At 59.2% G+C, this 26,146-nt stretch overlaps 8 protein-coding genes across 8 annotated transcripts; 3 read left to right on the top strand and 5 right to left on the bottom strand.

Annotated features, from left to right (window-relative positions):
- Positions 1 to 370: 370 nt before the first annotated feature.
- Positions 371 to 1,042, bottom strand: GGTG_11295 (hypothetical protein; the record flags this gene model as incomplete). The annotated part of the gene is made up of 3 exons (XM_009229180.1): positions 371 to 493; positions 577 to 914; positions 1,015 to 1,042. 3 exons carry the CDS (start codon positions 1,040 to 1,042, stop codon positions 371 to 373), a joined length of 489 nt encoding a protein of 162 aa, XP_009227444.1.
- Positions 866 to 2,581, top strand: GGTG_11294 (hypothetical protein). The gene has a single exon (XM_009229179.1). It carries the CDS (start codon positions 1,153 to 1,155, stop codon positions 1,960 to 1,962), a length of 810 nt encoding a protein of 269 aa, XP_009227443.1. The 5' UTR covers positions 866 to 1,152; the 3' UTR covers positions 1,963 to 2,581.
- On the bottom strand, positions 2,301 to 5,442 carry GGTG_11293 (conidiophore development protein hymA). The gene is made up of 4 exons (XM_009229178.1): positions 4,672 to 5,442; positions 4,508 to 4,565; positions 3,938 to 4,416; positions 2,301 to 3,870 (listed from the first exon to the last, which is right to left on the bottom strand). The coding sequence occupies exons 1-4, from the start codon at positions 4,777 to 4,779 to the stop codon at positions 3,403 to 3,405; spliced, it is 1,113 nt and encodes a 370-aa protein (XP_009227442.1). The 5' UTR covers positions 4,780 to 5,442; the 3' UTR covers positions 2,301 to 3,402.
- Positions 5,443 to 5,618: 176 nt separating this feature from the next.
- GGTG_11292 (isoleucyl-tRNA synthetase) lies at positions 5,619 to 9,882 on the top strand. Its single transcript, XM_009229177.1, has 3 exons — positions 5,619 to 6,002; positions 6,081 to 8,136; positions 8,246 to 9,882. The coding sequence occupies exons 1-3, from the start codon at positions 5,928 to 5,930 to the stop codon at positions 9,325 to 9,327; spliced, it is 3,213 nt and encodes a 1,070-aa protein (XP_009227441.1). The 5' UTR covers positions 5,619 to 5,927; the 3' UTR covers positions 9,328 to 9,882.
- GGTG_11291 (hypothetical protein) lies at positions 9,345 to 10,801 on the bottom strand (the record flags this gene model as incomplete). The annotated part of the gene is made up of 4 exons (XM_009229176.1): positions 9,345 to 9,650; positions 9,706 to 9,801; positions 9,878 to 10,448; positions 10,563 to 10,801. The coding sequence occupies 4 exons, from the start codon at positions 10,799 to 10,801 to the stop codon at positions 9,627 to 9,629; spliced, it is 930 nt and encodes a 309-aa protein (XP_009227440.1). The 3' UTR covers positions 9,345 to 9,626.
- Positions 10,179 to 15,783, top strand: GGTG_11290 (hypothetical protein). The gene is made up of 2 exons (XM_009229175.1): positions 10,179 to 11,013; positions 11,091 to 15,783. Exons 1-2 carry the CDS (start codon positions 10,920 to 10,922, stop codon positions 15,335 to 15,337), a joined length of 4,341 nt encoding a protein of 1,446 aa, XP_009227439.1. The 5' UTR covers positions 10,179 to 10,919; the 3' UTR covers positions 15,338 to 15,783.
- A 125-nt stretch (positions 15,784 to 15,908) lies between these two features.
- On the bottom strand, positions 15,909 to 23,629 carry GGTG_11289 (hypothetical protein). Its single transcript, XM_009229174.1, has 2 exons — positions 23,195 to 23,629; positions 15,909 to 23,106 (listed from the first exon to the last, which is right to left on the bottom strand). The coding sequence occupies exons 1-2, from the start codon at positions 23,290 to 23,292 to the stop codon at positions 16,314 to 16,316; spliced, it is 6,891 nt and encodes a 2,296-aa protein (XP_009227438.1). The 5' UTR covers positions 23,293 to 23,629; the 3' UTR covers positions 15,909 to 16,313.
- A 366-nt stretch (positions 23,630 to 23,995) lies between these two features.
- On the bottom strand, positions 23,996 to 25,967 carry GGTG_11288 (hypothetical protein). The gene is made up of 7 exons (XM_009229173.1): positions 25,674 to 25,967; positions 25,536 to 25,573; positions 25,429 to 25,470; positions 25,092 to 25,339; positions 24,821 to 24,998; positions 24,476 to 24,730; positions 23,996 to 24,412 (listed from the first exon to the last, which is right to left on the bottom strand). Exons 1-7 carry the CDS (start codon positions 25,735 to 25,737, stop codon positions 24,323 to 24,325), a joined length of 915 nt encoding a protein of 304 aa, XP_009227437.1. The 5' UTR covers positions 25,738 to 25,967; the 3' UTR covers positions 23,996 to 24,322.
- Between the last annotated feature and the right edge of the window lie 179 nt (positions 25,968 to 26,146).

The following is a 26,146-nucleotide window of genomic DNA, read 5'->3' as shown; positions in this document are numbered from 1 at the left end:
ACGTGGATGTACCCAAAGGGCTCGAAAATGCCGGGTTCGATGGAGCGCAGGCACAGCCTCGACCTCAACGTAAGTTCTGGCCAATGGCAGCAGCCCGTGGGACTGGGGGACAGCCACCGATGGATCTTGTCTGGAACCTTCCGCTTGCCGATCCGGGGGGGCACTATCGCCATCGTATTGTTTTTGTCACGCACGCTCTCTCGCTCTCACGGTGCTCTGCGTGGCTCTGCAGGACTCCGGCTTGGCGAGGGTCGTGTGTGGCGAATTCCGTCACTCTTGCTCTGAGCTGGCTCTCTCGCCTGCGCTCTCTTTTGTTCTCGCCCACTACCGGCACCTGTCTGTCTTCTGTCCCTTGGTAATGTCGGTGATGTTACGCGTCGACTGGAAGCGCCCAGGCTGGGGGCTGGCGCGTATTTCGTTCGTAGGCGGTTGGCACCTCAAAGGCTTGCATGTTTCCCGGCTCAGCCTCCAGCCAGATTACCTTTTTCCGCCACTGAGTAGGTTTAATGGCACGCTGTGGCCCTTGCCCGGAGGCCTGGGTTCCCACAGGCTCAGGGCCCCTACCCGGGTACCTACCTGGCGCACGCGCCATACAGCAGCACGGTCAATGGACAGTGCCCCCGTCGCCTGGTTAGCGCTGAGCGCCGCAGCAGTGCCGCGCACCCTTCCATGAGGAAGCGGGTCGCGGCCTCCCGGATGGGGGATCAACGTTTCACGAAGCCGAAACTCAGAGCCAGCCAGCCAGCCAGCCAGCCAGGCCAGAGCCATGGGCATGGGGCGGGCTCCATCAAACGGGATCCCGTCTATCTGGCGGGCCACAAAAAAAGGTGCTGCGGCAACCTCGGACGAGGCATTTGCGGTTGCTGTTGATGGTGATTGCGCCACACTCGAGAGGGCCTGTGTTGTTTGCGAGCCTGAGTGTTGCGTGTGCAGTATATATGTATTCCATCGTGCCCTTTGTCCTCCCTGCTGTGCTGTCCAATCCCTCAGATCTCGATCCCAATCACAACTCACAACATAACCAAAGTACCCCGCCGCCCATTTCTACAGTAGCAACCTCCAGGACCAGCCTCACTGTATCGCATCTACACTCTTCCACCCTCTCGGCATAGATCGAACCTCCACAACCCACCACACCCACACACTTCCACAATGGCCCAGGACGAGTCAAGGCCATCGCCGCCCTCGCGGTCCTCCACCTCGAGCTCCAAGCGGTCGCTGACCCTGGACCTCTCAGGCCTGCCGCCGCTGACGCCGCCGGTGCAGCCGACCAACACGCTCCTCTTCACCAACCTGCTCGACCTCGACATCTTCCGCCCCGACAACCTGCAGACCATCCGCGACCTCGTCGCCCAAACGGCGCCCGTGCACTCGTGGGCCCCGCTCAAGTCGTTCCGCCGCATCGTCGCGTCCTTCTACTCGGCCGAGGCCGCCGTCGCCGTCCGCCGCGCCTGGGACGGCGAGGACATCATGGGCGCGCGCTGCAACGTCTACTTTGGCCGCCCCACGCCGCTCGACGCAAAGGACGAGCGCCTCGCCCTGCCCGACGCGGGCAAGCTCTTCTTCATCTCCCCGCCGCCCTCGCCGCCCCACGACTGGGAGATGCGCCTCGAGGGCGCCCCCAACAAGCTCGTCCACGCCGAGGACCTGGCCGACGCCCTGGCGAAACTGCACCACCACAAGCCCGCCGACGCCGACCTTGTTCTCGCCGAGTCGCCCCTGTCCCCCGCAGAGAGCTTAGCCGCCGGCCCCTCCCCGACCTCGGCCCGCGCCGGCGCCACGAGGAGCCGGAGCTCGACCCTCATCTACCAGCCCCAGCAGGTCGGCGCGTCCCCGGACCTGCCCGCCATCGCCGTCGAGGACATGACCGAGGACCCCGAGGAGATGAGCCCCATTGACTTCAACAGGCCCATACTGGCCCACACATCCCGTCCCCCCGTCGAGCTGATGCACCACGCCTGAGCCCGTTTGTTTGATTGGCTTTGCATGGCTATCAGGGAGGGGCCGTCTCGCACAACGCATACACGCAACAAACAAACAAACAAACAACAAAAGTACAATAATTCCTAACACGCGCACACAAAGTCCGTGGCGGAGAGAGTCACCGCTTGCTGCGCCTCGCTGACCCCCCCGCTCCCGGGCGTGAGCGGACGGACACCGAGCCTCGTAATCAAACACCTGCTACCACCACCGCCCCAAAAATGCTGCGGCGGGGCAATGCACGAGTTGTCAGGACCTGGTCCCCAGAGACCGCAACCTTCATCGCCCGATGGCGCCTCTCCCCTGGCCGGGAAGCCGGGCCGATTTTCTCCAACCCCACCCGTAGACGACGCCGCCCGAGAGGTCAAGGAGACGAGGCGAAATAACAAAGCGGTCTGACACAGGTACGCGTGTGGCGACTTCTGAATGGAGATGTGATGGAGTTTAGGGGGAGCAGGAGCCTTGAGCTGCCCGCGCCTCGGGAAAAAAAAACATACATCAAATCAAATGTACAGATATAAACCCAAGAGATGACGCATCTATGAAATGCGCCTCCATCAACAAATGGTCGAATGAAATATTGCTTACTGCTACCACCCAACCTCGGTTGCTGATTCACCTGCGCTTGCTTTGCATTTTGAGCCCACGGCATCTTTTCATGAGTGGCTGATGACGGCGCACCGCTGGCAACATGAAAGATACGTTGAAAGCCTGGTGGCTTGGGCCATCTCCGTCGCTTCAACCGCAGACGGTGGCGGTGGCGGTGGCGGTTGTTATGGGCGTCGCGGCTGGCATCTATCCCCTGTGATTCGTTCGTTTTTGTCCGTTCACGTAGATGCTCATCTTCTCCTATTCCTTGCGTCGGTAAATAAGTATTAGGGCCTGCGCAAGCACGCATATGCGGACCGAGACCGTCCGAGAGCCAGGTGTGCTCCGTCTCTCTAATGGGAATCCGTGCCTCACTTGGGCTCCCGACCATGCAAGAAGGACCTTTCGGTACACCGACTTGGGGAGAAAGGCGCGAGCTGCACCGCCCGGCCGGAGCGCTCGGCCGCTCTAGAGGGTCTTTGGTCCGTCCGTCCCATCCTGTCCTTTCCTGTTCCGAGCCCCAGGTCGCATGGGACTCCGTCTCGCTCCCCCCATCCCACAGAGTTTCTTGATCAACCTGTGCGGCTGCTGCCTCGTAGACATAAAGCCGTCCCCTTCCGCCTCGCCGCATGCCCCTCCCTTGCTGTCCCAGATAACGCCTCAACCGTTGATGCACACTCTATGAGAACCCGATCTCGCCTGTCCCAGCCATCGATCTTGCGAGCCCTTGCTCAACAGCCCTGCCTCTTTTTTTTTTTTTTGGCGTGCTTTTACTTTTGCTGTCCGCGCGGTTGGTGTAAAGAATGGCCGTCACCACTCCAAGCTTCCTCTCCTTCACCTCGCCGGGGGCGGAACTGGGGTGGCAGGCATGTTTCTGATCTGCTTGATGAGAAACTCGCGCTCGTCGATGAACTGCTCGTCGTCGGTTCGGTCCTCGAGGAAGTGCGACAGGAAATTGAGGAGCTTGTCGCGGTTCATGAGGAGGATGCGCTGCACGGGCACCGACTTGTTGGGGTTGGCAACAAACACCTTGAACACGTGGAAGCCCTCGTACTGCACCATCTTGCGGTCGTCGCGCAGTAGGTTCATGCAGATCTTGAGGTGCTCGCCCGAAGCCACGTACTCGGTCATGACCGAGTAATTGGACCGGTCCAGCAGGATCTCGCCCAGCAGTTTGATAGACTGCCGTTTTGTCACATAGCTACTCGACTGCACCAGTACAGTGTTGTACTTGCTGCAGAAGAGGCTGAAGTTGACCCGGAGGTAGTGAGGTACTATCTCCTTGTGTTTGGTGAGGATTTCCTGGAAAGGGGGGTTAGCGCGTCCAGGTACGAGGTCCGATCCCATCAGCCAGGCATTATGGGCTCACCCTGAAAGTTGTAAAGGCGTCTGCGGATACTTCAAAGGAGCTCTTATCAATCCAGTCGAAGAACCGCCAGAAAATGCCGTTGCCCGTCTGGGGCTTGTCCTTGTCAATACTGCCAACGGGCTTGGGGGTGCCGCCCTCCTCCCCTTCGTCATATAGAATAATTGTACAGGCGGCCTCGTGCTTCAGCACCTCGCGCAGAACCGAGCCGGCCGCCGTGGCGCATTCCTTGTGGTCGTATGCCTTGCACAGCTCCAGCAACACCTGGGGTCTTTGCGTGACGACGTAACTGAGGGCGACAGGGTCGCTCTTGGCCGAGGCCGAGGGCGGCCGGAAGCGCAAGGCCGACGAGAAGATGACCTGGGCGTCCTTGCGCGATTCGAAGGGCAGCTTGTGTAGGTTGACGGCCAGCAGGTACAGGAGGTCCTCTTCGATCATGCCCAGTACCACCTGGTACACATGCTCTGGGTTGACTTCGGCCTCTGCGTCATTAAAAAGGCACCGCCTCCGCATCAGCAGCTCGCCCAGACACGGGAGATGGAGTGGAGCAAAATGGGCTGGTTGGCAGCGTACCGGTTGTGCCTTGCATGACCTGCTTCATGTGGCTGAGGATTTTGGATAGCTCCTCGGCCTGTTGCGTGTGTGGTGTACGTTAGCTGCGATTTGTATGGTTAAACACATCGAGGCCGCATGAGGCTGGCCCCTGAGCCGACGGGGCTGAGGGTGGGTGACCGTACCTTGCCGGCACCGCTCTGGTTGTCAAGCCTGAGCACATGTTCGCGGGCCTGCTTGGCTAGGTCGAGTGTGTTTGTGCGAATCCTACCCCTCCCAAAGAAGAATGACATCTCGGTGGCCTGTATTGACGGCTTCGCCCAGGGCGAGCCTCAGTTCTTTATGCTTTTGTCTCACGGCTCCTCACGGGGGACCGATGCTAGCGAGGCCAACAGGGAGCGACCGGCCGATACAACGCTGTCGCCGGTTCGTGTACCGGATTCGTGTGCCGGGTTCGTGTGCTGGGTTGTCGGTTGTCGGTTGGTCGTTTGGATTATCGTCGCCCGAGGCTTGGCTGGATTGGCTGGGCAGCACAGCGTGGAAACCCAACCGGATGGCTTGGCGGTTGACACAGCGAGAGGGTTGGATGTAGCCCAAAGTACCCCCTGGGTCGTCTCTGGGTCAAGTCGAGTTACGGCCGTCAATTATGCTGGCACGTGAGAAAATGCTCGCTGGGATGATGGGCGGTGCAGCAGTAGTCCTGGGCCTGCGATGATGCTAGCCTCGATATTATTTACTCGTCGCCGTGTTTTGGTTTCCTGAGGCAACATATATCCTTGAGGCACATCAATCCCACTCCAGCACGGTCGCGCCCGTTAGCTCCCACGCTTGGGCACATCTCCCCAGCTGGGACATGCGCCGCTGTGTGCCAGGGCCCCACTGTCCAAGCCTGGCTGTTCGCTGGCGGGGCTTCAGGGGTTTTGTTGTCGACATGAGCAGCGCACCGCGGTCTCCAGAGTGACCTCGATACCTGGCGGATACACTACAAGCCTCATTGTGCCTGCCGCATGCTGGCTGCTGGGTCCCTGTCGTGCAATCCCAACCCGACCCACTGCGTTCCGCTGGCTTGCCCGCGCTCCTTGTCCCGTGCGCATCATTGCACTTACCCCACCATCAATCCCGCCCGCGCTGCGACGACTGTTTTTACCCCGCCACACACGCGGCGCACGAAGGTGCTCGACTACTGTGCTGTGCAAGCACCGGGAAACCACCGCGACGGGGCGTTGAATTATTTTCGCCCTTGAGTGACTCAACGGGGCTGCCAAGTACATAACCCACGACCACGACCGAGACGCATTATTTCGGGGAGAGTGTCTCCAGTCGACACAGAATCTCTCCCTTCTTTGCTCACCGGGATTTACCTGCCCTGAGTTCATTTGCCTCAATTCCTCCTCCTTGGTCCGCATCGAATAGCTTCGGTATTACCGAGGCGCACGCCACAATGTCGATCAACTTCGCCAAGGAAGAGGAGGCTGTTATCCAGAGATGGCGCGATATCAAGGCCTTTGAGCGGCAGGTATGCAAACCATGTCGACACCCCGTGCGCCGAGCAGGCGCATTCACAGGTCCGCCAGCTCACCACTTTGCGCTCTAGGTCGAGCTGTCCGAAGGTCGGCCGCTCTACACCTTTTATGATGGCCCCCCCTTCGCGACCGGCCTGCCACACTATGGCCACCTCCTCGCCTCCACCATCAAGGACATTATCCCGAGGTATTGGTCCATGAAGGGCTTCCATGTCGAGAGGCGCTTCGGCTGGGACACGCACGGCTTGCCCATTGAGCACGAGATCGACAAGAAGCATGGCATTTCAGGCAAGGCCGCTGTCGACAAGTTCGGGCTCGCGAACTATAACGAGGAGTGCCGGTCCATCGTCATGCGCTATCGCGAGGAGTGGAGGCATACCATCGAGCGGCTAGGAAGGTGGATCGATTTCGACAACGACTACAAGACCATGGATCCCAAGTTCATGGAGTCCGAGTGGTGGGTTTTCAAGCAGCTGTTCGACAAGGGACAGGTGTACCAGGGCTTCCGTGTTATGCCCTACTCGACAGTTCTCACCACCGCCCTCAGCAATTTCGAGGCCAACCAGAACTACCAGGACGTCACGGACCCTGCCGTTATCGTGTCCTTTCCGCTCAAGTCAGACCCCGAGACGTGTCTGCTTGCCTGGACCACGACCCCTTGGACCCTTCCGTCCAACCTTGCCTTGGCCGCCCATCCCAATTTCGAGTACATCAAGATCCAGGACGAGAAGTCGGGCAAGAAGTACATCCTGCTGGAGAAGCTCCTAGGCACCCTATACAAGGACCCCAAGAAGGCCAAGTTCTCCGTCGTCGAGAAGATTAAGGGCAAGGATATGCTTGGCTGGCAGTACGAGCCCCTGTTCAACTACTTCTACGACGAGTTCAAGGATTCTGCCTTCCGTGTCCTCAACGCAACCTACGTCACGGACGATGGTGGTGTGGGTATTGTCCATCAAGCGCCGACATTTGGTGAGGACGATTACAACGTCGCTGTTGCCGCGGGATACATCAACGAGAACCGACCACCGCCCGATCCAGTCAACGAGACAGGCCATTTCACCGCGCAGGTGAGCGACTTTGTTGGCATGCACGTCAAGGAAGCCGACAAGCACATCATCAAACACCTCAAAGGCACGGGTAGACTGGTGGCCGAATCGCAGCTCAAGCACTCATACCCTATGTGCCCTCGTTCGGATACGCCCCTCATCTACCGTGCCGTGCCCTCTTGGTTCGTGCGCATCCCTGAGATCGTCCCCAAGATGCTCGAGGGTATCGAGGGCCAGCACTGGGTCCCCAATTTCGTCAAGGAGAAGCGCTTTTCCAGCTGGATCGCCAACGCTCGCGACTGGAACGTCTCGCGCAATAGGTACTGGGGCACACCGATCCCTCTGTGGGTCAGTGACGACCTGGAAGAAAGGGTGTGCATCGGAAGCATAGAGGAGCTCAAAAAGCTGAGCGGCTACGAGGGCGAGATCACGGATCTGCATCGCCATCACATCGATCACATTACCATCCCCAGCAAACAGGGCAAGGGCGTTCTGAAGCGCATTGAGGAGGTGTTTGACTGCTGGTTTGAGTCGGGAAGCATGCCGTACGCCAGCCAGCACTACCCGTTTGAAAACACAGAGAAGTTCGAAAAGTCGTTCCCCGGCGACTTCATCGCCGAGGGCCTGGACCAGACTCGCGGTTGGTTCTACACCCTGCTTGTCCTGGGCACCCACCTGTTTGGCATTGCGCCCTTCAAGAATTGCGTCGTCAACGGTATCGTTCTCGCCGAGGACGGTAAAAAGATGTCGAAGCGTCTCAAGAACTACCCGGCGCCTGACATTGTCATGAACAAGTACGGCTCCGATGCCCTGCGGCTGTATCTCATCAACTCCCCCGTCGTGCGCGCCGAACCTCTCCGCTTCAAGGAGACCGGTGTCAAGGAGGTCGTTCAGAGGGTCCTTCTGCCCTTCTGGAACAGCTACAAGTTTTTCGAGGGACAGGTTGCTCTGCTGAAGAAGGTAGAAGACAAGGATTACTGCTGGGACCCGAACTCGGGGTCGTCCAACACAAATGTCATGGACCGCTGGATTCTGGCCAGCTGTCAGAGTCTTCTCGAGTTCGTGAACGAGGAGATGGAGCGTGAGTCAAAAGAAGTCTACAGCAGAGATGCTCCCCTCCGGCTCGCGGAGGCGCAAAGTCCTCCTTGGACGGGATTCTTCCATGTTGGGCTCGGCTAACCTTCCAACAGACTACCGTCTCTACACCGTCGTCCCGCAGCTGCTCGGACTGATCGATAATACAACAAATTGGTATATCCGCTTTAACCGGAAGCGTCTCAAGGGAGAGAATGGGGTGGATGACACGTTGCACGCCCTGCACACACTCTTCGAGGTTCTCTTCACTCTCTGCAGGGGTCTGGCGCCTTTCACGCCTTTCATCACGGAGACCATCTACCAGAAGCTCCTTCCATTCATCCCCGCAAACATGCAGGGCGAGGACGCGCGAAGTGTCCACTTCCTACCATTCCCGACCGTTCGCCGAGAGCTTTTTGATCCCGAGGTCGAGAGGAGAGTCGGGCGTATGCAGAAGGTCATTGAGCTCGCGCGAGTGTCTCGGGAGAGGAAGGCTATCGGACTCAAGACACCGCTCAAGACTCTGGTCGTCATTCATCACAGCTCAGAGTATCTGGAGGACGTTAAGTCTCTTCAGACGTATATTACCGAGGAGATGAACATCCGAGACCTGGTGCTGACTTCGGACGAGGCCAAGCACGGAGTGCAATACAGCGCCACGGCGGACTGGCCGGTTCTGGGCAAGAAGCTGAAGAAGGACATGGCGCGGGTCAAGAAGGCGCTCCCGGGGCTGACGAGCGAGCAGGTGCACAAATATGTGCTCGAAGGCGAGATCGTGGTGGACGGCATCAAGCTGGACGCGGGCGACTTGGTGGTCAGGCGTGGGTTGAGCGAGAGCCCGTCGTCGCAGAACCTCGAGACCAACACTGACAATGACGTGCTCATTATCCTCGACTGCGAGCTGCACGCGGAGCTGGCGCACGAGGGCATTGCGCGCGAGATCATAAACCGAGTTCAGCGGTTGCGCAAGAAGGCGGGTCTGCAAGCGACGGACGACGTCAAGATGGAGTACGAGGTACTTGGCGACCCCGAAACGATCGGTCTGGCCGATGTTTTCGGGACACAGTCGGCTATGCTGGAGAAGGCGCTACGAAGGCCAGTAGAGAAGAGTGCGGGGCCGAGTGGCGAGGGCCTCATTGCTGAGGAGCTTCAGGAAGTGCAGAAGGCGACCTTCAACTTGCGGTTGCTGAAGCTGTAGTTTGACACAATGTCGATCATCGGAGGAGAATCTACTTGAGAATAAAGTGCACCAAGTGGCCACTGGATCTTTTAGTCATTCATTGGAGGGCGTTGGTAAATCGTGGGCATGATTTTGAGCATAGAGACGGAAAGTCTTTTGAGGACAATGGTAGGTAAAAGGAAAGAAAAGAGTGTGAAAGTGAAGGAAGGGAAGGTGGCCGAGAAGGAATCGGGTGGATAGAGAAAAAAAACCCCCCAAAGAATAAACGCTACGACTAAATAAGGAAAGCTGCCCGTATTTCCTTTACAAATCCCTCTTCATCGTGGTTTCTTGGATGCTGTCTGTGTCCCGTTGTAAGTAAACGAAAGGCGAAGGAGAAATCTGGGGACAGCTTACCAAGTAGCAGTCTTTGAGCTTCAGGAACTCTTTTTTGCATTTATCCTTATGGACTGCGTTGTAGTCTTCAACGATGCATTTGCCATAGACGGCGGCCTACACATCAGTGTATATCTAGTTAGCGAGTATTGTCGACAAAGGAAAACTGATGGAGTTGCTGGGAGGGACTCGCCTCAGCCGAGCATTGCGACACGGCCTGTGCGAATTTTTGGACGGGGCGTGTCCTGGGTTGCATCATCGCAAGATTGACGGTCGCAGTGTTGATACTCCGGGCTGAGATCGATGTGATGGACTGAGATGACCTCTCACTATGCATTCCTGAAGCCTCCAACTTCCATGCACTCCACAAGCCCAGAGCTGAGGTGCAGGTGGGGTGCGGTGTTGGTATTATGTAATGGGGCTCGCGTTCGTCTCGACGCGGGTTGCTGCACGGTCTGTCATTTACGCGCCTTCCTCCCTGGCGCTGAGGTCGACGCGACAGCTGCAAAGCAACTGGACAATAGAAAAAAAAAGTTGGTTGGGATGCATGTGCCGCCCAAGCTCCCTGGTTGTTGACTTTATTCGTAAGGTCACCCTTGCTCGCCGCATCCGTTACACAGTACCTGTCTCGTCGCCCTCGCAGCTGTCGTGCGCCAGCACCAGGAGCGTCGCTCGACTGACTGATTGATCCTTGGTGCTTTCTCTTCCTCATCTTCTTGTGCTTGGGGTTTGTTTTGGTATTGTACACGCGCAAGCCTCGGCTACTACATTAATTTGTCCAGTAGCTTCCACCCTTCAATTCGCTATCCCATCAATCCTATCGATACTCTCGGCGACCTCGACCGTGCTGAAGCCTTGGCGGGCGCAAAACAACACACCACACGACCCGTTCACCACTTCGCGCCTTGTTGGCTCTTCTCGCTTTGTTGCCTTGACCGAATGCGGCCCCCAACAACCGGCTTCTGACCGACGACGACGACGACGACGGCGACGGACGCTTGCCACCCTCGGACCGATCCTGCGTGGTTGCGGCCTCGCGCTTGCGACGACTCGATAGCGCTTTTCTGGGCGTCGCGACAGCACCCGCCCTCCGGCACCCTCGCCGCCCACGAAACATCTTGCGCCCCGACGACGACCAGCGCTAACGGCCACCGCCAACGGGCGACAGCGCCGTCTGCGCTTGGGATCCCGGCCAATCCCACGATAATAATGACTTCGCCGGCGCGCTCGCCCCCATGCCACCTAAAAACTTGCTATCCGGACGCGATGGCAGAACAACACCATCTCCCGCCTCGCCTTCGCGACGGGACCAGATCTACTCCGAGGATGGTGCGTCGACTCCATGCCAATCTTGCCGCCCGTTGCGCGCTGCTGACCAGTTTCTCGTCTTGTTTCGTTCTCTCCAGATATCAAAGTCATGTTCCTTACCGTCAAGCGCGGCCAGCAAATCCAGCTCGAAGACACTAAGGGAAACCAGACTGGCGTCTCGGCCCTGTTCGTGGCCGCCGACGAAATCTTTCCAAAGCATAACCTCTCTCCCGATGACCCAAAGATGTCGTCCCTCCTCTTCAAGATCGGCTCGAAGCGAGGTGTTTCGGAGAACCTGCTTGAGAAGTTCCGATCCGTCCTAGATAGCATGGGAATCGAGGTGACCATCGATGGCGAGCTTTTCACTGGCGTCGAAGATGTGGCCCATCTTTCATCACCAGTTCGGGTTGCGCGCTCGATCGTGTCCGTCACCACGCCCTCCTCCGTCTCCACCAACATTGGGCGGCGCGCCGTGTTGCCCATCCCTACAAACTTTAATGGACGCCGACGCCGGAACTCTGATACTACCGCGACGGAAGCCCTCGAGAACGTGGCGCCGTACACCGTACCTCCTCGCAGACGTGCCGCATCGCTGCTATCCTCGCCAACCTCTACCGAGAGGCCACCTCTTACCGCCCTGCCGCCGAGTCTGGGTCAAAAGGAGCTCCCGATACTGTCTAAGTGGCTCTTAGAAGCAGGCGCTCAGCCTGGACCAGTGCTGCATGCCGATGGCCCTAACAGGCCTGGGAATCTCGGCGGAAGTAGGCTGCGACGCGCACTATCGATTGGCGACTCATCACTCGACGCCGATGAGGTCGTGCCCGACCTCTCAGGCGCAGAGGATGGCATGGATGGCAATTACGAGGGTTATCAGGCAAGCCCTAACCAGCTGCCACTGCGGCCTGGCAGCCCAGTGCCTCCCGAGGACGTGTCTCAAGAGGCCGACGTCTCACGAAACGGCGAGACAGCCGAAAGCGGAGCCTTCGGTGCGGATCGTGGTAATCCTCGGGGCCAACTCCAGCCGAGCCCCATGTCTCCGTCTCCGCCTCGTAGTGGTGGCGGCGTCAGCCGTGATGGAGGCTCCAGGCACAACCCTGACCTTCTCGGCTACCTCTATCGTAGCCATCCTGAGGGGCAAAGACAACCCCCATCCTACGCCGCCGTCTCTAATGCTCCGCAGGCCAACATGCCGAAACCATCTTGGCTGCAACCACATTTCGACCGTTTGACAACTCAAGGCGCTGCTGTATTACCACTTAGCGAGTCACGGCTAGAGGACCTGGAGTTGAAGGTCCGCATGGTTGAGGGCCGGCAGGTTCAAGCATCTTTGGCTGAGTGGCGGGAGAGTTACGAAAATCTCATGGCGTCTGTGCATGGCATGAACACATGGGCCTTCACACTTGAGCGCCGCTTTCTGCTGACCAGGACTTTCAAGCTCTGGCGCGGGCACACATGGAAAGCCATTGCCGAAGGCCTGGAGCAACGCCAGCGGGCTGCTGATGCGGCTAAGGAGGAGGCCGAGGCCATCAGGAGGGAGGCCGAGATAATAAGGCAAAATGCCGAGACTGCCAGACAAGAAGCGGAGGCTGCGATACGCAAGGCAGAGTCGGCAAGACGAGAGGCCGAGAACGCCCGGCTCCATGAGCGAATGATGAGGCGTGCGGCCCGGGCAGCTGATCTCTCGCTTCTGCACAAGGCCTTTACCCACTGGAGAGCTGCCGCGAGCCACGAGGCAGAGCGCACCGAGATCGCGCGGAGGCACCTGCTAAGGAAGAAGGTGTTCGTCGCGTGGTCGGAAAAGGTTTCTGCCGATCGCACCAAAGTGAAGGCCTTCGCTGCTACGGGGCTTCTCGGCGCGTGGAGCAACGCCCTGGAGCAGCACCGAGAAGTCAAACGGTTCTCGGCCCAGATGTACCCTGCCGACCTCGCGAAACGATGCTTTACAAAATGGCGCCGGGAGTACCAATCCTGCGCCGCTGAGCTCTGGTACTCGGTGCGCCTCGCTGAGGACTGTGTTCACAAATGGAAACACGAGACCAGTCTGTGCAGGGGTCTGCATGCAGCCGCCGAGGCAGATGCCGTCCACTCTCTACGCGCCAGCTCGATCGGCGCATGGAGAAGTATGAGCGCGGAAACGAAGGCGTCGACAGTGGAGGCCTCGGATCGCCTAGAGAAGCGCCAGCTGTCAGGCCTCCTCAGCACCTGGCATACACAAGCCATGCTCGAGTCCAGGCTGAGGAGAGCGCTGGTCTCCCGAGAGGAACGCATCAAGACGGAATCCTTGCACGTTTGGAAGTTGAACCTCCAGGCGGCCGGGACGCAGAAGCAAGCCGCCCAACGGCGGAGCATCCAGGGGTTTGCGCGGCACTGGGTCCTTGAGCTCGAGCTGAAGCTGTTTAGGGAGAATGTTGACAGTCTCACTCTACTTTCTTCGACCTATCAGTGGGTGCTCGAGTCGAGGTCGAAGCTCGTCCGGAGGTTTAACCGGAAATCAACGCAGAACTCGGCACTTCTGAACCTGCGGGCGGAATACGCCAAGGAGAAGCGCAGGAGAAAAGAACACCAGGCACTGGCCAAGCTATGCTACAAGGCCACAATCGCGGATGCATTTATTGGCGCCATGAGCAGGCAGCTCGGAGAGAGCCAGTGGATGGAGGAGGAAGCGCGAAGGGCGGACTCTGCGCAGGTGACGGCGCAGGCGGTGCAGGGATGGGCGGCGCAGACGGCGGAACACGAAGAGATGGAGGACGCGGCCCAACGCGGTGCCTTTTATGTCGGTGCCATCAACTGTCTCCACGCATGGCCACGGCTTGCCAAGGCGGCACGCCAGGAGAGGCTGAGGTTGACGTACCTGGCATTCCGGCGGAACATGAAGATCGAGCGCCGAGCCGGCTGTCTGGCCGTTTGGCGGGAGGCCACATACAATAGCGCTGTGACCGCCTGGGAGTTTGAGAGAAGGCGACAGGAGCAGCTGCTGGACGAGATGGTCGACTGGCTGAACGACTGGATCGGCGAGACAAATCGCATGATCGGCATGGGCCAGACCGCCGTCGAGGTCGGGACGGAGGCGGCAGTGGGCGCATGGCGTGGCGCAGCGTCCAGGCTTGAGGCCACGTGGTCTGACGCCGCCGCCTACGAAGCAGAGGCGGTTGCGACAGCCAGGCTCGAAGACTGGGAGCTCCGGCTCGTCACGATACGAGGGCGGGAGCACACGGCCTCTGGGCTGGCCGAGAAGAACCGCAAACGCCTCGCACGACAGGCTCTTGGCTTCTGGCTCGGCCAGCTCTCGCAGATGCGCGGGGGCAGCGGCGAACAGGAGGCGGCTCTCAGTGGCGGCAGGACGCCCCTGCGCTCGAGTCTACGCCGGAGCCAGGCTGCCACAGCCCCACCCGCCTTTGCTTCCTCTCCGTTCTTCCCCCCAAGGCGCGAAGGCGGGCCGAGACAAACAGACGAAGCACCACCCCCAACCGTCCGGCCTCGCGACCAACGCCCCCCGAGGCCGCATTCCCAGCCCGACCTCGGGTACTCTTCCACCGCTATGTCGTTGGATTCTCAGGCACATCAGAGACAGGCCTCGAACAACGCCTCACTGGGGGGCTCCTACCGCCAACCTAAGCCTCCTGTCCGACTCGGGGCTGGTCGTTTCTCTCAAAGCACCTCCGGGCCGTACACACCCCAACCGTCGCATCAACAACAACAGCAACAACAGCAACAGCAACAGCACGGCTACCCGTATACCACCCTCGCCGGAGCCCGAGACTCGATCCTAGCGCCAATATCGGAGCGGTCCGAGGGCTCAAGCCGCGCCCAGGCGTCGATGCGCCACTCCACAACCGACAGCAACATGGGCCCCAGCGCAGACCGGCTGCGGTCGTTCCGGGAGAAGCTCGCATCCGCATCGAGATTCGCAGACTCGTTGGCTGAGTTTGACGATAACGGCGATGACGATGATGACAACGATGGCCGGGCTCCCAGCAGCAACTCGCGGGCGTCCAGGGCGGCCGGCAAGGCGCCAATGACGGCAGCTACCCGTCCACCACCCGTAGTCATGGACACGCCCACCAGATGGACCGGCATGCCCACGTCGCTGGCGCCGAGCAGACGCGGAGACCCTGGGCCTACGACGACTCCAATGGCGCCCCTGCCGTCGCCAGTAGAGAGGCAGCTGCGCAGGGAGTACGCCCCGTCGGCAACGATGCCGCTACCAGCCTCGTCCTCGGCCCGCGGCGGCGGCATCGCGCGCCCCAACAAGCTGGGCAGGTCGTGGGCGGGCCGGCCGCCACGCGTCACCTTTAGCGGCGTCGACCAGGATAGCGACGGGGAGAGCTTGGATGACGGTATGTAAAGGACGCCATGAAAATATTTCGTGGCTGGCTGCCGAGATATGTGATATTGCAGGCGGTTAGTGGTGTTTTTGTAACATGGGGGATTCGGCATGACGATAATGGAATGGCCGGGGAGGACTCTTCGAGGTGGTCTATTCGTCTGTATTTTGCTTGGGTCGCACAGCAAGACGGAGCAAGGTGTTACGGAACATGGATGGTCACATTTGGTCCTTGTTTTTTCGGCTTCTTCTATCTATTTCTTTTCTTGTTCTCGCTCTGAATGCCCTGCCTGTTCTTGTTTTATGCCCGCAAAGTGGCTTAGTTTTCTTCTCTTCAGTTCTCTTTTCCCTTTTTTTTTTTGGCCTATAGGGGCGGGCATGGCGTCTTATGTGGATAGGCCGGCGGCACGAACTCGCGGATTTTGTTTGGTTCGTTCAATCTATACCCCCCTTCTCTGTTCACACCATCATAAGGCATAGTGAGCTTCTTCGATGATACTTGAATGCGTCCAACATCGCCCTCGGTCAGAGATACTGACGAAAGTGGTCTCTTGCCGGGGGATGAAAATGAAAGACATGCACACGCATGTAGGCAGGAGTGAATCAATGAGTGCGAGAACCAAAGTTATGATAGCATTGGGCTCGAAAGCGATCCCAATGAGAAGGGAATCGTCGTGACATCTCAGTACTTGATGCGAAATACAGCAAAGACAGACAAGAACAGGTGTAAACAAGAAAGAAAGAATCCAGACAAGCCGTGCAAGCAAACAACCCAGAGAAGAGCAAAACAAGACACCGGAAACAGAGCAGCGTGATAAACAAAAAAATCGAGGGTACAAAACGATGAAAGAACCTCCTCCACACCTTTCTGTTCCTACAAAAAAACGTCAACAGACTCCCTTTGCCTACTCTCCCCCCTCCCTCACTCTCACTGCTGCCAGCATCAACATAAACCAGCAGCAGCACCCAGAATAAGTATTAGAAACCGTCAAGGCTGTTACACCACCACCTCGCCCTCATCGGCCGCGTCGCCAATATCGCCGTCGTGCTCAGAGCAGTTGTCATACTCGTCACCTGTCTCGTCGTACGTCGTCTCCGTGTGCCTCGAGTGCCCGTTGTCGCCGTCCACCTCGGCGCCACCGCCGTTGACAGATAGAGAAGGTACGCGGTGTTGTAGAGTTGTAGTGTCCCCTGCGTCGTCGTAGTCGCTGTCGTCGTTCTCGCCACCGGCCGACTGCGGGACGCTGTTCTCCTTGTCCTCCCGGTCACCGTCGAGATCGCCGTAGCCCTTGGCGACCCCGGCGGGTACTGCTGGGACCGGAGGCACAGGCGTTGTGGCGCGGCTTCCCGCCCAGCTCGTCTTGCGCATGCCGGAACGCCCGCCGGGCTGACGCACGCTCTGGCTGCGCTTGAAGCCGCCGCCAGCGACGTTGTTGTTGATCTGGCTGAGAGAGACGATGCGACGGGCTACGCCACTGGCGCTGGACTGGCTGGGTGGCGCCATGCCGTTGGTGTTGGAGGGTGTAGCCATTGCCATGTTGATGGGCGCTGCGCGCTGCTTCTTGTGTTCTGACGAGCGCTTACTGCCTGCCCTGGGCGTGTCGTCCGCGGCAGTTGAGCCCAGCGAGTCCCTCCCACCCTGCCGCTGTGATGACACGCGCTTGCGGCTCATGGCATCACGGCCCTTGCCGGTGAAGCCACCGGACTTGGCCATCAGCAGCACGCGAGAGTGGTCCATAACGCCCTCAAGGATGCGCCGCTCGAGGCCCTGCGCGCGGTCCTCGACCTCGCGCAGCTCCTCACGGCGCAGTGAGGCAGCCGTCTCGAGCGAGGCCACATCGGCAGTGAGCCGCATCCTCCGGCGAGAGAGTTCGTCCTGCTCAGCGCGCATGGCCTCGACACTGCGCCTGAGCGACTCCTGCTCCTCGCGGAGGGCGGCAACGCTGGCCTCGAGGGCCTCCTTCTGCGCCGCGCCGCGCTCCACGGCCAGCAGAGTGTCCTGCAGCGTCTTCTCGCGTTCCTTGCGGTCGTCCTCGATACGCGCCGTCTGCGCCGCCACCAGCGCCGCCACCTCAGCGGCCGTCTGGATCACCTGCTGGTGAACCTTGTCGAGTGTGTCGAGCCGGGCGAAGGCCTTGTCCGCCTCCTGGGTGTGGTCTACGAGCCGGTCAAGCTTGCCATGTACTGCAGTCTTGTCTTGGTCGACCTTGTCTGACAGGCCATCAAGCTTGCCTAGAACCGTCGTCTGGCCGGAGCTGGTCTGCTCAGACAGCTTTTCGAGCTTATCGACCACGACAAGCTGGTCGCTGTCGCCCTGCTCAGCCAACTTCTCCAGCTTCTCTACCACCATCAGCTGGTCGCTATCGGCCTTTTCCGACAACTTGTCAAGCCGATCGACGACGATGAGCTGGTCCCCGTCGGTCTTGTCCGACAGTTTTTCGAGCTTGTCGTTGATCATGGTGCTGTCCTGCTCGGCCTTGTCGACCAGTTTGTCGAGCTTCTCGCCGTTGGAGAGGATGCCGGCCTCGAGCTTTTCGCCCATACTGTCCACCTTCTCGGGAACTGAGAGGAGAATACCGTCGCACTGTTCCGAGACGCCCTGGACTTTCTCGAGAAGGACGTCACCGTTGTAGCGTTGCGAGAGCGCCTCGACCTTCTCGAGAAGAACGTCGCCGTTGTAACGCTCCGACAAGCCCTCGATCTTTTCGAGAAGGACATCGCCGTTGTACCGCTCGGATAGGCTCTCGACCTTCTCAAGAACGACATCGCCGTTGCAGCGTTCCGACAGGCCCTCGAGCTTCTCCAGAACTACGTCACCATTGTAACGCTCCGAGAGACCCTCGAGCTTCTCGAGCACAACGTCGCCATTGTAGCGGTCCGTGAGGCCCTCGAGCTTCTCTAGCAGAACGGCGCCGTTGTACTTCTCCGAGAGGTGGTCGAGCCTCTGCACAACCTGGCTGTCGTCGTACTTCTCCGGCGGAGGGGGCAGCATGAGCGGCTCTGGCTTGGCTTCCTCGATCTTCTCCCGGATTGTGTCGGTGGACGCCTTGGAGTGTTCGTAGTGCTGTCCAACGATGAGCAGGACGTCCTTGAGGCTGTCCAGGATCTGCGGCTGGTACTCGGAAACCTGGCCCTGAAGACCCTCGACCGCGTCGACGGCACGCTTGACCTCGTCGCGCGTTTGCTGGTGCTCGGCCTTGTCGTCTGTGTGGTTCTCGTCGACGCGGCCAACGAGGTCCTCCACGCGTCCGAATACCGTCTTGGATGCCTCCTCCATCTTCTCGAGCGAGTCCGTCACGGCCGAGCCGAGCGTGTCGATCAGTGCCTTGAGCTCGTCCGCCACTGCCTTGCTGCCCACCACGGCTGCTTCCATCTGCTCGTCCCGGGCCTCGCCCGTCTTGGCCCGCTCCTCCAGCTGAGCTTGGAAGGCGTTGTACTTGTTCAGGAGCTCCCCGACCTTCTCGTCGATCTTGGCCGCGACCGCGTCCGCCGCCTGCTGAAGCTTCTCGTCCGTCTCGAGCTTAGCCCCAACGGCGCCGACGCGCGACTCTTCCACCTCGGTTTTGACGGCCTCGAGCATCTCCTTGAGTTCGTCACCGACGCTGACGCTCTTCCCGACCTTCTCACCCAGCGTCTCGAGGAGGTGGCCCACCTTGTTGACACCGCCCGCGCCATCCTCGAGTTGGCTCTTGACGGTTGATTGGAATTCTTCAAGGAAGGCTTTGACCTCGTTGACCGTCTCAGCCACGCCAACCGTCTCAGCTTGGCGGTCCTCAAAGGCCTTGGCCATCTTTTCCGACTCTGAGCCTGCCATTGAGCGAACCTCGGCCAGAAGCGTCTCGAGCCTTTGGAGGTCGTCGCGCGTGGGCAGAGCGGCCAAATCAGTCTGGACCATGTGGTTGACGGCTGTCTTAATGTCTTGGCACATGGCCTCGACGCCTGCGACGTCCGTCTTGGTGACACGCTCGGGATCGGCGAGCTGCTTCTCGTGGCGGTCCTTGAGTTCCTCGAATTCGTTGGCCACCTGCGCAATCAACGACTCCACCTCCTTGAGGTCTTCCTGTCGCGAGAGCCCGTCAAGGCACTCGAGCCTTGTCTTGAGCGCCCCGAGCGACTCTTTCGTCTCGAGCACCACCGTTTCTAGGGCGTCAATGTGGTCCTTGCGCACCGCCTGCTCGCCGTCCACCATGTCGTCGAGGCGCCCCTTGGTGTTCCGGAGGATAGTCTCGATGGCTACCACGTCCTCCCGCGTTGCCGGGTCGGGCGCCGCAGAGTCACTGGCAGCAGCTGCTTCAACCGTCTCCTGCAGCTTTTGCAGCTTCTCGATAATACCCCCGAGGTCGTCCTTTGATGCGAGAGTCCCTGTTGCTTCGGAAAGGTCCTCCTTGGACACCAGGATCTCGGCCACGCTCGAGAGATCCTCTTTGGATGCCAGGGTGTCGGTCACCCCCGAAAGATCATCCTTGGAGGCGAGGGTCTCGACAGCGCCCGAAAGATCGAGCTTGGACGCGACATCGGCCTTGGTAAGGGTTGGCACGGCAGCAGCGGCAGCCGTGGCGGCCGCAACGGCCACCGAGGCGGCACTGCTATCGCCCGGGGACTCCATGGTGTCTATCTTCATCTGGAGTTGGGCGATGAGCCTCTCGAGATTCTTAATGTCGTCATGTCGCAGCACGTCAATGGGCACCATGGCAGTGCTCATCGAGCCCGAGGTGTTATCAATGGCTACAACGGCCTTCTCGTTGGGGTTGGCGAGCTCGCGGATATCGTTAATATCCGACTTGATGTCTGACTTGACGCCATCCAGTCCCGCTTTGAGGGCATCGAGGATCTCATCGTTGGCAGTAAGGTCGATGGGTTTGTTGCCGACGCGCTCAATGCACTCCCGCAGGTCCTGCATGCTCTCCTGTAGCGCGTCGAGGACCTCGTTGGTGCCGGCGATGGGTCGGCTGGCAATCTCGTTGCGCAGGCTGCTGATTCCATCGTGCAGCGCCTCCATCACATCCTTGTTGCTCCCGCCGATGTTGGCGCTGGGTATGGCAGACATGGGAACGAGGGACGAGTTCACGGCATCGCGCAGGTTCTCGATTTCCGTCGTCAGCACCTTGCGAGAGCTGTCCGAGGCCTTGGACACGAGCTCCGCAATCTCCTCGCGGAAATCGTCGAGCGTGTGAACCAGTCCGTCCAGGAAGCCCTCCTGGCTGCTGCCGCCGCCCGCAGCCTTGTCGACATAAGACTCGATATCAGTTCGCAGCTTCGCGAACCCGTCTTTGGTTGCGTCGAGAACCTGCTCCATTTCTCGCTCGCTGGCGGCCTTGCTGTCTTTGGCCTCAGTTGATATAGTGCGGAACTCGTCGCGCATGAGCTCGACGATCTCGCCCAGTCGCGCCAAGACCTCGTCGTTGTTAACTGTCGACTGTGTAGGGGCGGCAGGTACTGGCAGGTCCAGGCCTTCGAGGCCCTCCTTGACTGCGTCCAGCATGTCCTGTTTGGTGACCTCTGCACCCACTGCCGATGCGGCAACCGGGAACTCGAACTCCTCAAGACACTCCCTGACTGCATCAAGTATCTCGTCTCGGGAGAGAGCCGCGGGTGTCTCGGCTTGCGGGGGCACAAAATGCTTGAGGCCTTCGACCACGGCCGTGAGCACTTCGTCTCGAGTGACACCGGGGGCGGCGTCGCCGGCTGGGGCGTACTCGCGCAGCCCTTCCTTCAGGCACTGTAGCACCTCGTCGCGCTCCAGTCCAATGGTTTGTACCTCGATCTCAGGCTTGTACGCTTCCCAGGCTTCCTTAACTGCGTCCATGACATCCTCGCGAGTGACGTCCTGAGTGCCCGGCCGCGAGTCCTTGAGCGCAGCGCGAACAGAGTTGTACACTTCGGCGTAGTCTACCACGGTGCCTCCTGACGCGACAGCCGTGGCCGACTGATTATGGTGCTCCTTCAGCAGTTGATCCATGTGTTGCCTCATCTCCTCGAGCCCCTCATCGATGACCCGGCTCATCTCGGCCTGCGTCACCGTCTCGGTTTGGTCGGACTTGTTGGCCTGCACATCTTCCAGTCGTCGCCCTATCTCGCGGCCCATTCCTAGCACCTCGCCTCGCAGCTCGCGGACGAGCGCCTTGACCTCAGCCGTAAGTCCGCCGCCCTGGGCGACACTGTCCTTGACAGTTCGGATGACGTTGAGGATGTCGCCTGTCACCGCGTCCGGTGCCCCTGAAGAGGGCGCCGATGCATGGTGAGTGTCGACCTCGCCAAGGTGTTCTCCCGTGCGCTGGAGAGCCCCTCCACCCGGGCCGCCGAATCCAATGCCGCCGGATCCAGGCGACGGTAGTTCTCCGTCGAAGCTTGCTTGTCTCGGGAACACTGATCCGCCACGACCACCACCACCGCTCGCATCGGTGGCAGCCACCATAGCAGACTGCTCGTGGCTACTCTTGACAAGGTTGAGCAGCTCCTCGACCTTCTTTGCAGTTGCCATGCCCGCAACCTTGTCGGCCACATCCGAGAGACGAGAGATGAGGTTGTCGTGGCCCTCCTTGGTGCCCATTTCACGCACAATCCTCTCCAGCAGGGATATGGTGGCAGGGCCGTCGGCCACAAGGCCGCAGAGCGACGGGGTGCTCATGCGATCCCCATCCACCGACGCGGAGAAGCTGTTGAGTGATGGAATGCGAGGAAGTGAGAAGGGCCTCCCAACCTTGGACATCGGGGAGCCTGCAGCGTGAGGCTTGCTGTCGATGAGAAGACTGGCGCCATAGGGGTCCCTCGTGGAGCCCCGTGACGAGATCTCATTGGTGCTAGAAAGGAGATCACGCAGGCTGCGGCGGATGTCTTCGTCACGCGTATTGGTAGCCTCCTTCAGGCTCAGCAGGTCGGTAGCGTTGTCCCTGCTGCGCCGGCTCAGCTGTGACATCTCCTTCTGCAGTGACGTGGCGATGTTTGTCAGGCTGAGGATTTGCTGCGACAATGCGTCCAAAGCAGCGTTGGGTGGCTGCCTGACAAGGGCTGTAGATGGCGCCGAGTTCGTCACATTAGAAAGGGGTACCGGCTCGGGCTGGGCTGGCGGCTTCTCCTTTGGAGGGTTTTGGCTGTCCCTGTGATCTCTGTAATCTCTGTGATCCCTGTAGTCTCTGTGATCCCTGTGGTCCCTGTGCTCCCTAGGGGCAGACGCGGCTGGCGCCTGGGGTAGCTCCCGTAGCTCCCTCGGAGGCTTGCTATGGCTGTTGCCCTGATTATTGTTGCCGTTCCCGTTCCCGTTGGCGTTGCCGTCCCTGGTCGGAGTAGACAGGTTCTGCAATGCCAACATCGTGGCCGACTGCGGCGGCGTGTTCTCGCCGAGTATGCTGTGGGTCGAGCGGCGAGCGATGGGTCTGATTATGGGTGTCAGGCTAGGGCCAGGAGAGAGCGAGAGCACCTTCACCTCCGGTGGTGGTTCCCGGTCATCCTGTGGCCTCGAGTCGAAAAAGGGGTCCCGGTGCCCAGGTGTGCCCGGGCGGGGATACTTCTCATGCGAGCGCGGGGTCGAGTTGACCGACTCTCGCCCACTTTCAATCATGAAGCCCAGATCACGGACGCTGCCGTGCTGCGACTGTTTGCGACGGTGGGTCGAGTTCTTGCCAAGAGGCGCCGGTACGAGCGAATTCTCGCGGGCCTTCTCGGCCAGCGCTGCGTGGGCCGACTGGATAGCGGCCGAAGTGCCTGGCTTGGACGGTGAACCGCCAACGCTGGGTGACTGGGGGTTCAGAGGCAGCGGCGGCGGCGCCCTGTCTGGGTCGGAGCTGTCCCACCTGTTGCGGATGAAGAGTTCTGCGGTCAGTCGCGTACTGCAGTCTGCTTCCCCAGCAGCGGGAGGATCGCCCTTTCGATTATACATACATTGGGATCAACGCCCGGCTGTGGTCCGAAGAGCCGGAATGCTGGTGTCTCAGGGTCCGGTCCAGCTGGCTGGGGACGTCCCGTTCTATCGGGGGCATCGTGACGCTAGTTGGGCAGTGATGGAATGTGGTGGTTCACATGAGGCACATGTGCCGGGGCGGGTGGGTGCAAGGAAAGAGACCCCAGTCGGTAGGAAGAGAGCGCGGCTGTCGGAATGCGATGTCGTTGTAGGTAGGTAAGTAGGTAGGAGGTAGGTATCTGTTGGTGATGATACTTGTAAAAAAGGAGCTGCTCCCTCTTCCGCCTCTGCCTTGTTGTGTCTCTTGGGCAGGGAAATGTGGGTTGAGAAGAATAAAAGGTCGAGGCCACCACCCCTGGAGCTATACCCCGGGATCTTGTATAATAAATGGGAGCCGAAATGGGCGGGTGGGATGTTGACCTCGAGCGTCGTCTCGGCCAATGCAGTGTCGTCGTCAATTCAAGCTAAGCCGGGCTCGTCGGAGCTGCCGACTGTGATTGTAAACAAAATGCCCTGGCAACCACGACCAAAACAACGCCAACGCACGCACTACCCCCACTGTTTTCCCAAACGTCCACAGGGACCCGTTGACGGCACTTTATCGATAGCTGCCAGGATGAGATGGGTGGGGCCGATCCGCGCTACCATCCACTCAGGTGCAGGAGCCAGCTGCGGGAGCTGAATCTTTGCTACGCGCTCCCTCCGTGACTGGCTGTCCGCGCAGCTGTGTCACACCGCCGTGGCACCCCAACCCTGGAAAATAGGCAACAAAACAGCCAAGGCCGCGAAAAAAAGGATATGGGAAAGAGCTGAGAATTGGCAGCACAAGATACCCGACCTACCACTCCAACAGATGCCAAATCTACCCTATATCTATACACATGATTGCTTCGGACAATGGGCCGATGGCGTCCGGTCCTGAGTTCTGGTTATATCGTAACGAATCGTAACGCCTCATTTTCAGATGCCTCCAACGTCAGTGATCAAACCCTCTAAAAAGAACAAGAATCGAAGAAGATGAGAAAAAAGACGAGATCACGAGTGAGATCTTGTATATAGTATTACAGACTCGTGCACCCCTCGCCCGCTTCAAACCAAGCTGCGAATGCCTAGCGGCCTGCAATGGCCTTGTCGAAAGCAGGGATAAGGGTCTGAGCGAGCCAGAAAGAGAAGACGAGCTTGGGACCCGTCATCAGGAGCTGCGAACAAGTCATTGGTCAGTTACTTTATATCCCTCCTATTTTTCCCTTGAAATAACGCACCTTGGGCACCAAGCCCTTGAAGAAGCTCGACATCCCCTCATTCCTGGCCATGTTGGACAGGATGCGGAAACCGCTCTCCGGGTTCTCGAAGTTCCTGTTCTGGATCCTAGTCTTGATGACGTCCAGCGGGGCTGACACCACGAGCGAGGCTGATGCTCCTGCGATCGAAGCCACGAAGTTCTGAAACCACGACGCCTTGTTGTAGTCCTCGAGCTTGAAGAGGAACTCCTTGGCGAAGGCAGATCCACCGAACAGCTAGTGTGCGCGCAGATGAGGGCGTCAGTGACCATGCAGCCTTGTCGTGGGGACGAATAATCGTATGGAGGTCCGAGAACGCCCACTTACTGCAAACGAACCCGGCGCATTCCTGGCCGCGGTCCAGCCCCACCCCCTGTACAGGCCGAAGCCCTCGTCCTGCACAATCTTGATCACGCCCCTACCACGGAAGGCCTCGGGGTTTGTTTGGCGCTTGATCTTGAGAACGTCCAGAGGCAGCAAGACAATCTCGCCGATGCCGATCAGGCTAAGACGCATCCGTCAGTCCCTGTGCCTAGACACAAATAACAGCAGAAAACGTGAGCCCGGCGCGGGCCGCAGGGGGGGACATCTGCCATACCTTCCGGCCGTCGAGTGGAGTATCGCCTTGCCCGACTTCTTTCCGAAAGCGTTCTCGAAGTCTTTGCCGTAGCCGGCCGTGAGCCAGTCGCGCGCGATGGGCTGCCCGCCGTACTTGTATATCCTCTGCAGCACCTTGTAACCGGCAGCGTAGCCCAAGCCAGGGAATAGAGAGAAGAACTTCCGGCCCGCCGTTGCGGATGCCTTATCCTTGAAGATGACTGCGTTAAGTTGGCTCATGCCCGAAACCTGGAGGGCACAGTAAAATGTGTCAGTGATAAGGTCATGTCCCGAAGCGCAGCCTCGCCCATCTGCCCGGTGTCAGATAGCGACAGTACCTTGCTCTCGTTGCTCATAAGCCTCTTGGCGATTGTGTCGACCTAAAAGAGACATCAGTATGCGCGCCCGGCTTTTTTCTCTCGAATCGAGACGATCAAGAACGCACGGGATGGAACACAGCGAGCTCAGAGATACCCGCAGAGCCTAGCATTCAGCCAACGATTCCAAAGTTAGCAAATACCCTGGACATGATTGTCGGCCACCGAATCGGAGCACGAATAGCAGAACTTTGGGAGATATTCACCTGATCCGAGCAACCGCGCCAGGTTGGACTCCTTCTCGCGACCGCCACCAACTGGAGGAGACATTGTGAGGGCGAGCTGGTTTAAGTGACCACGAAGAGGGGATAAAAGGTTGGCGATATTATTAGGAATGCGGCGCGACGAATTCACCAGTCCAGGATTGCCAAAAGGGAGGGAAATTTTAAGGTTGGAGACGCTGAGACGCTCGGGAACTTTGCGCTCTCAACGGCAAGAGGAAGGCACGGGCTAAAGCAAATATGCAAGTCCGTGTTCCGGAGCAATTCAGAAAAAAAATTATTTGGTGGCAGCCGATAAGTCGCATCGATCGATAGGAGCCGCTCCCGCACTACAGCTCGAACGGGGTAGGTACCGCTCTGACCACTCAGAGCTCACAATTCACCCCGCCGACATCCAGTTGGCTATACCCCGCCAAAAGGTTGAACATGCACTCGATTGCCAAGACAACCCTGTCTGC

The sequence above is a fragment of the Gaeumannomyces tritici genome (assembly GCF_000145635.1).
Source record: "Gaeumannomyces tritici R3-111a-1 unplaced genomic scaffold supercont2.6, whole genome shotgun sequence".
Lineage (NCBI taxonomy): Eukaryota > Fungi > Ascomycota > Sordariomycetes > Magnaporthales > Magnaporthaceae > Gaeumannomyces > Gaeumannomyces tritici.
Note: the sequence above shows the minus strand (reverse complement) of the source record. Positions and strands in the feature narration are given on the sequence as shown.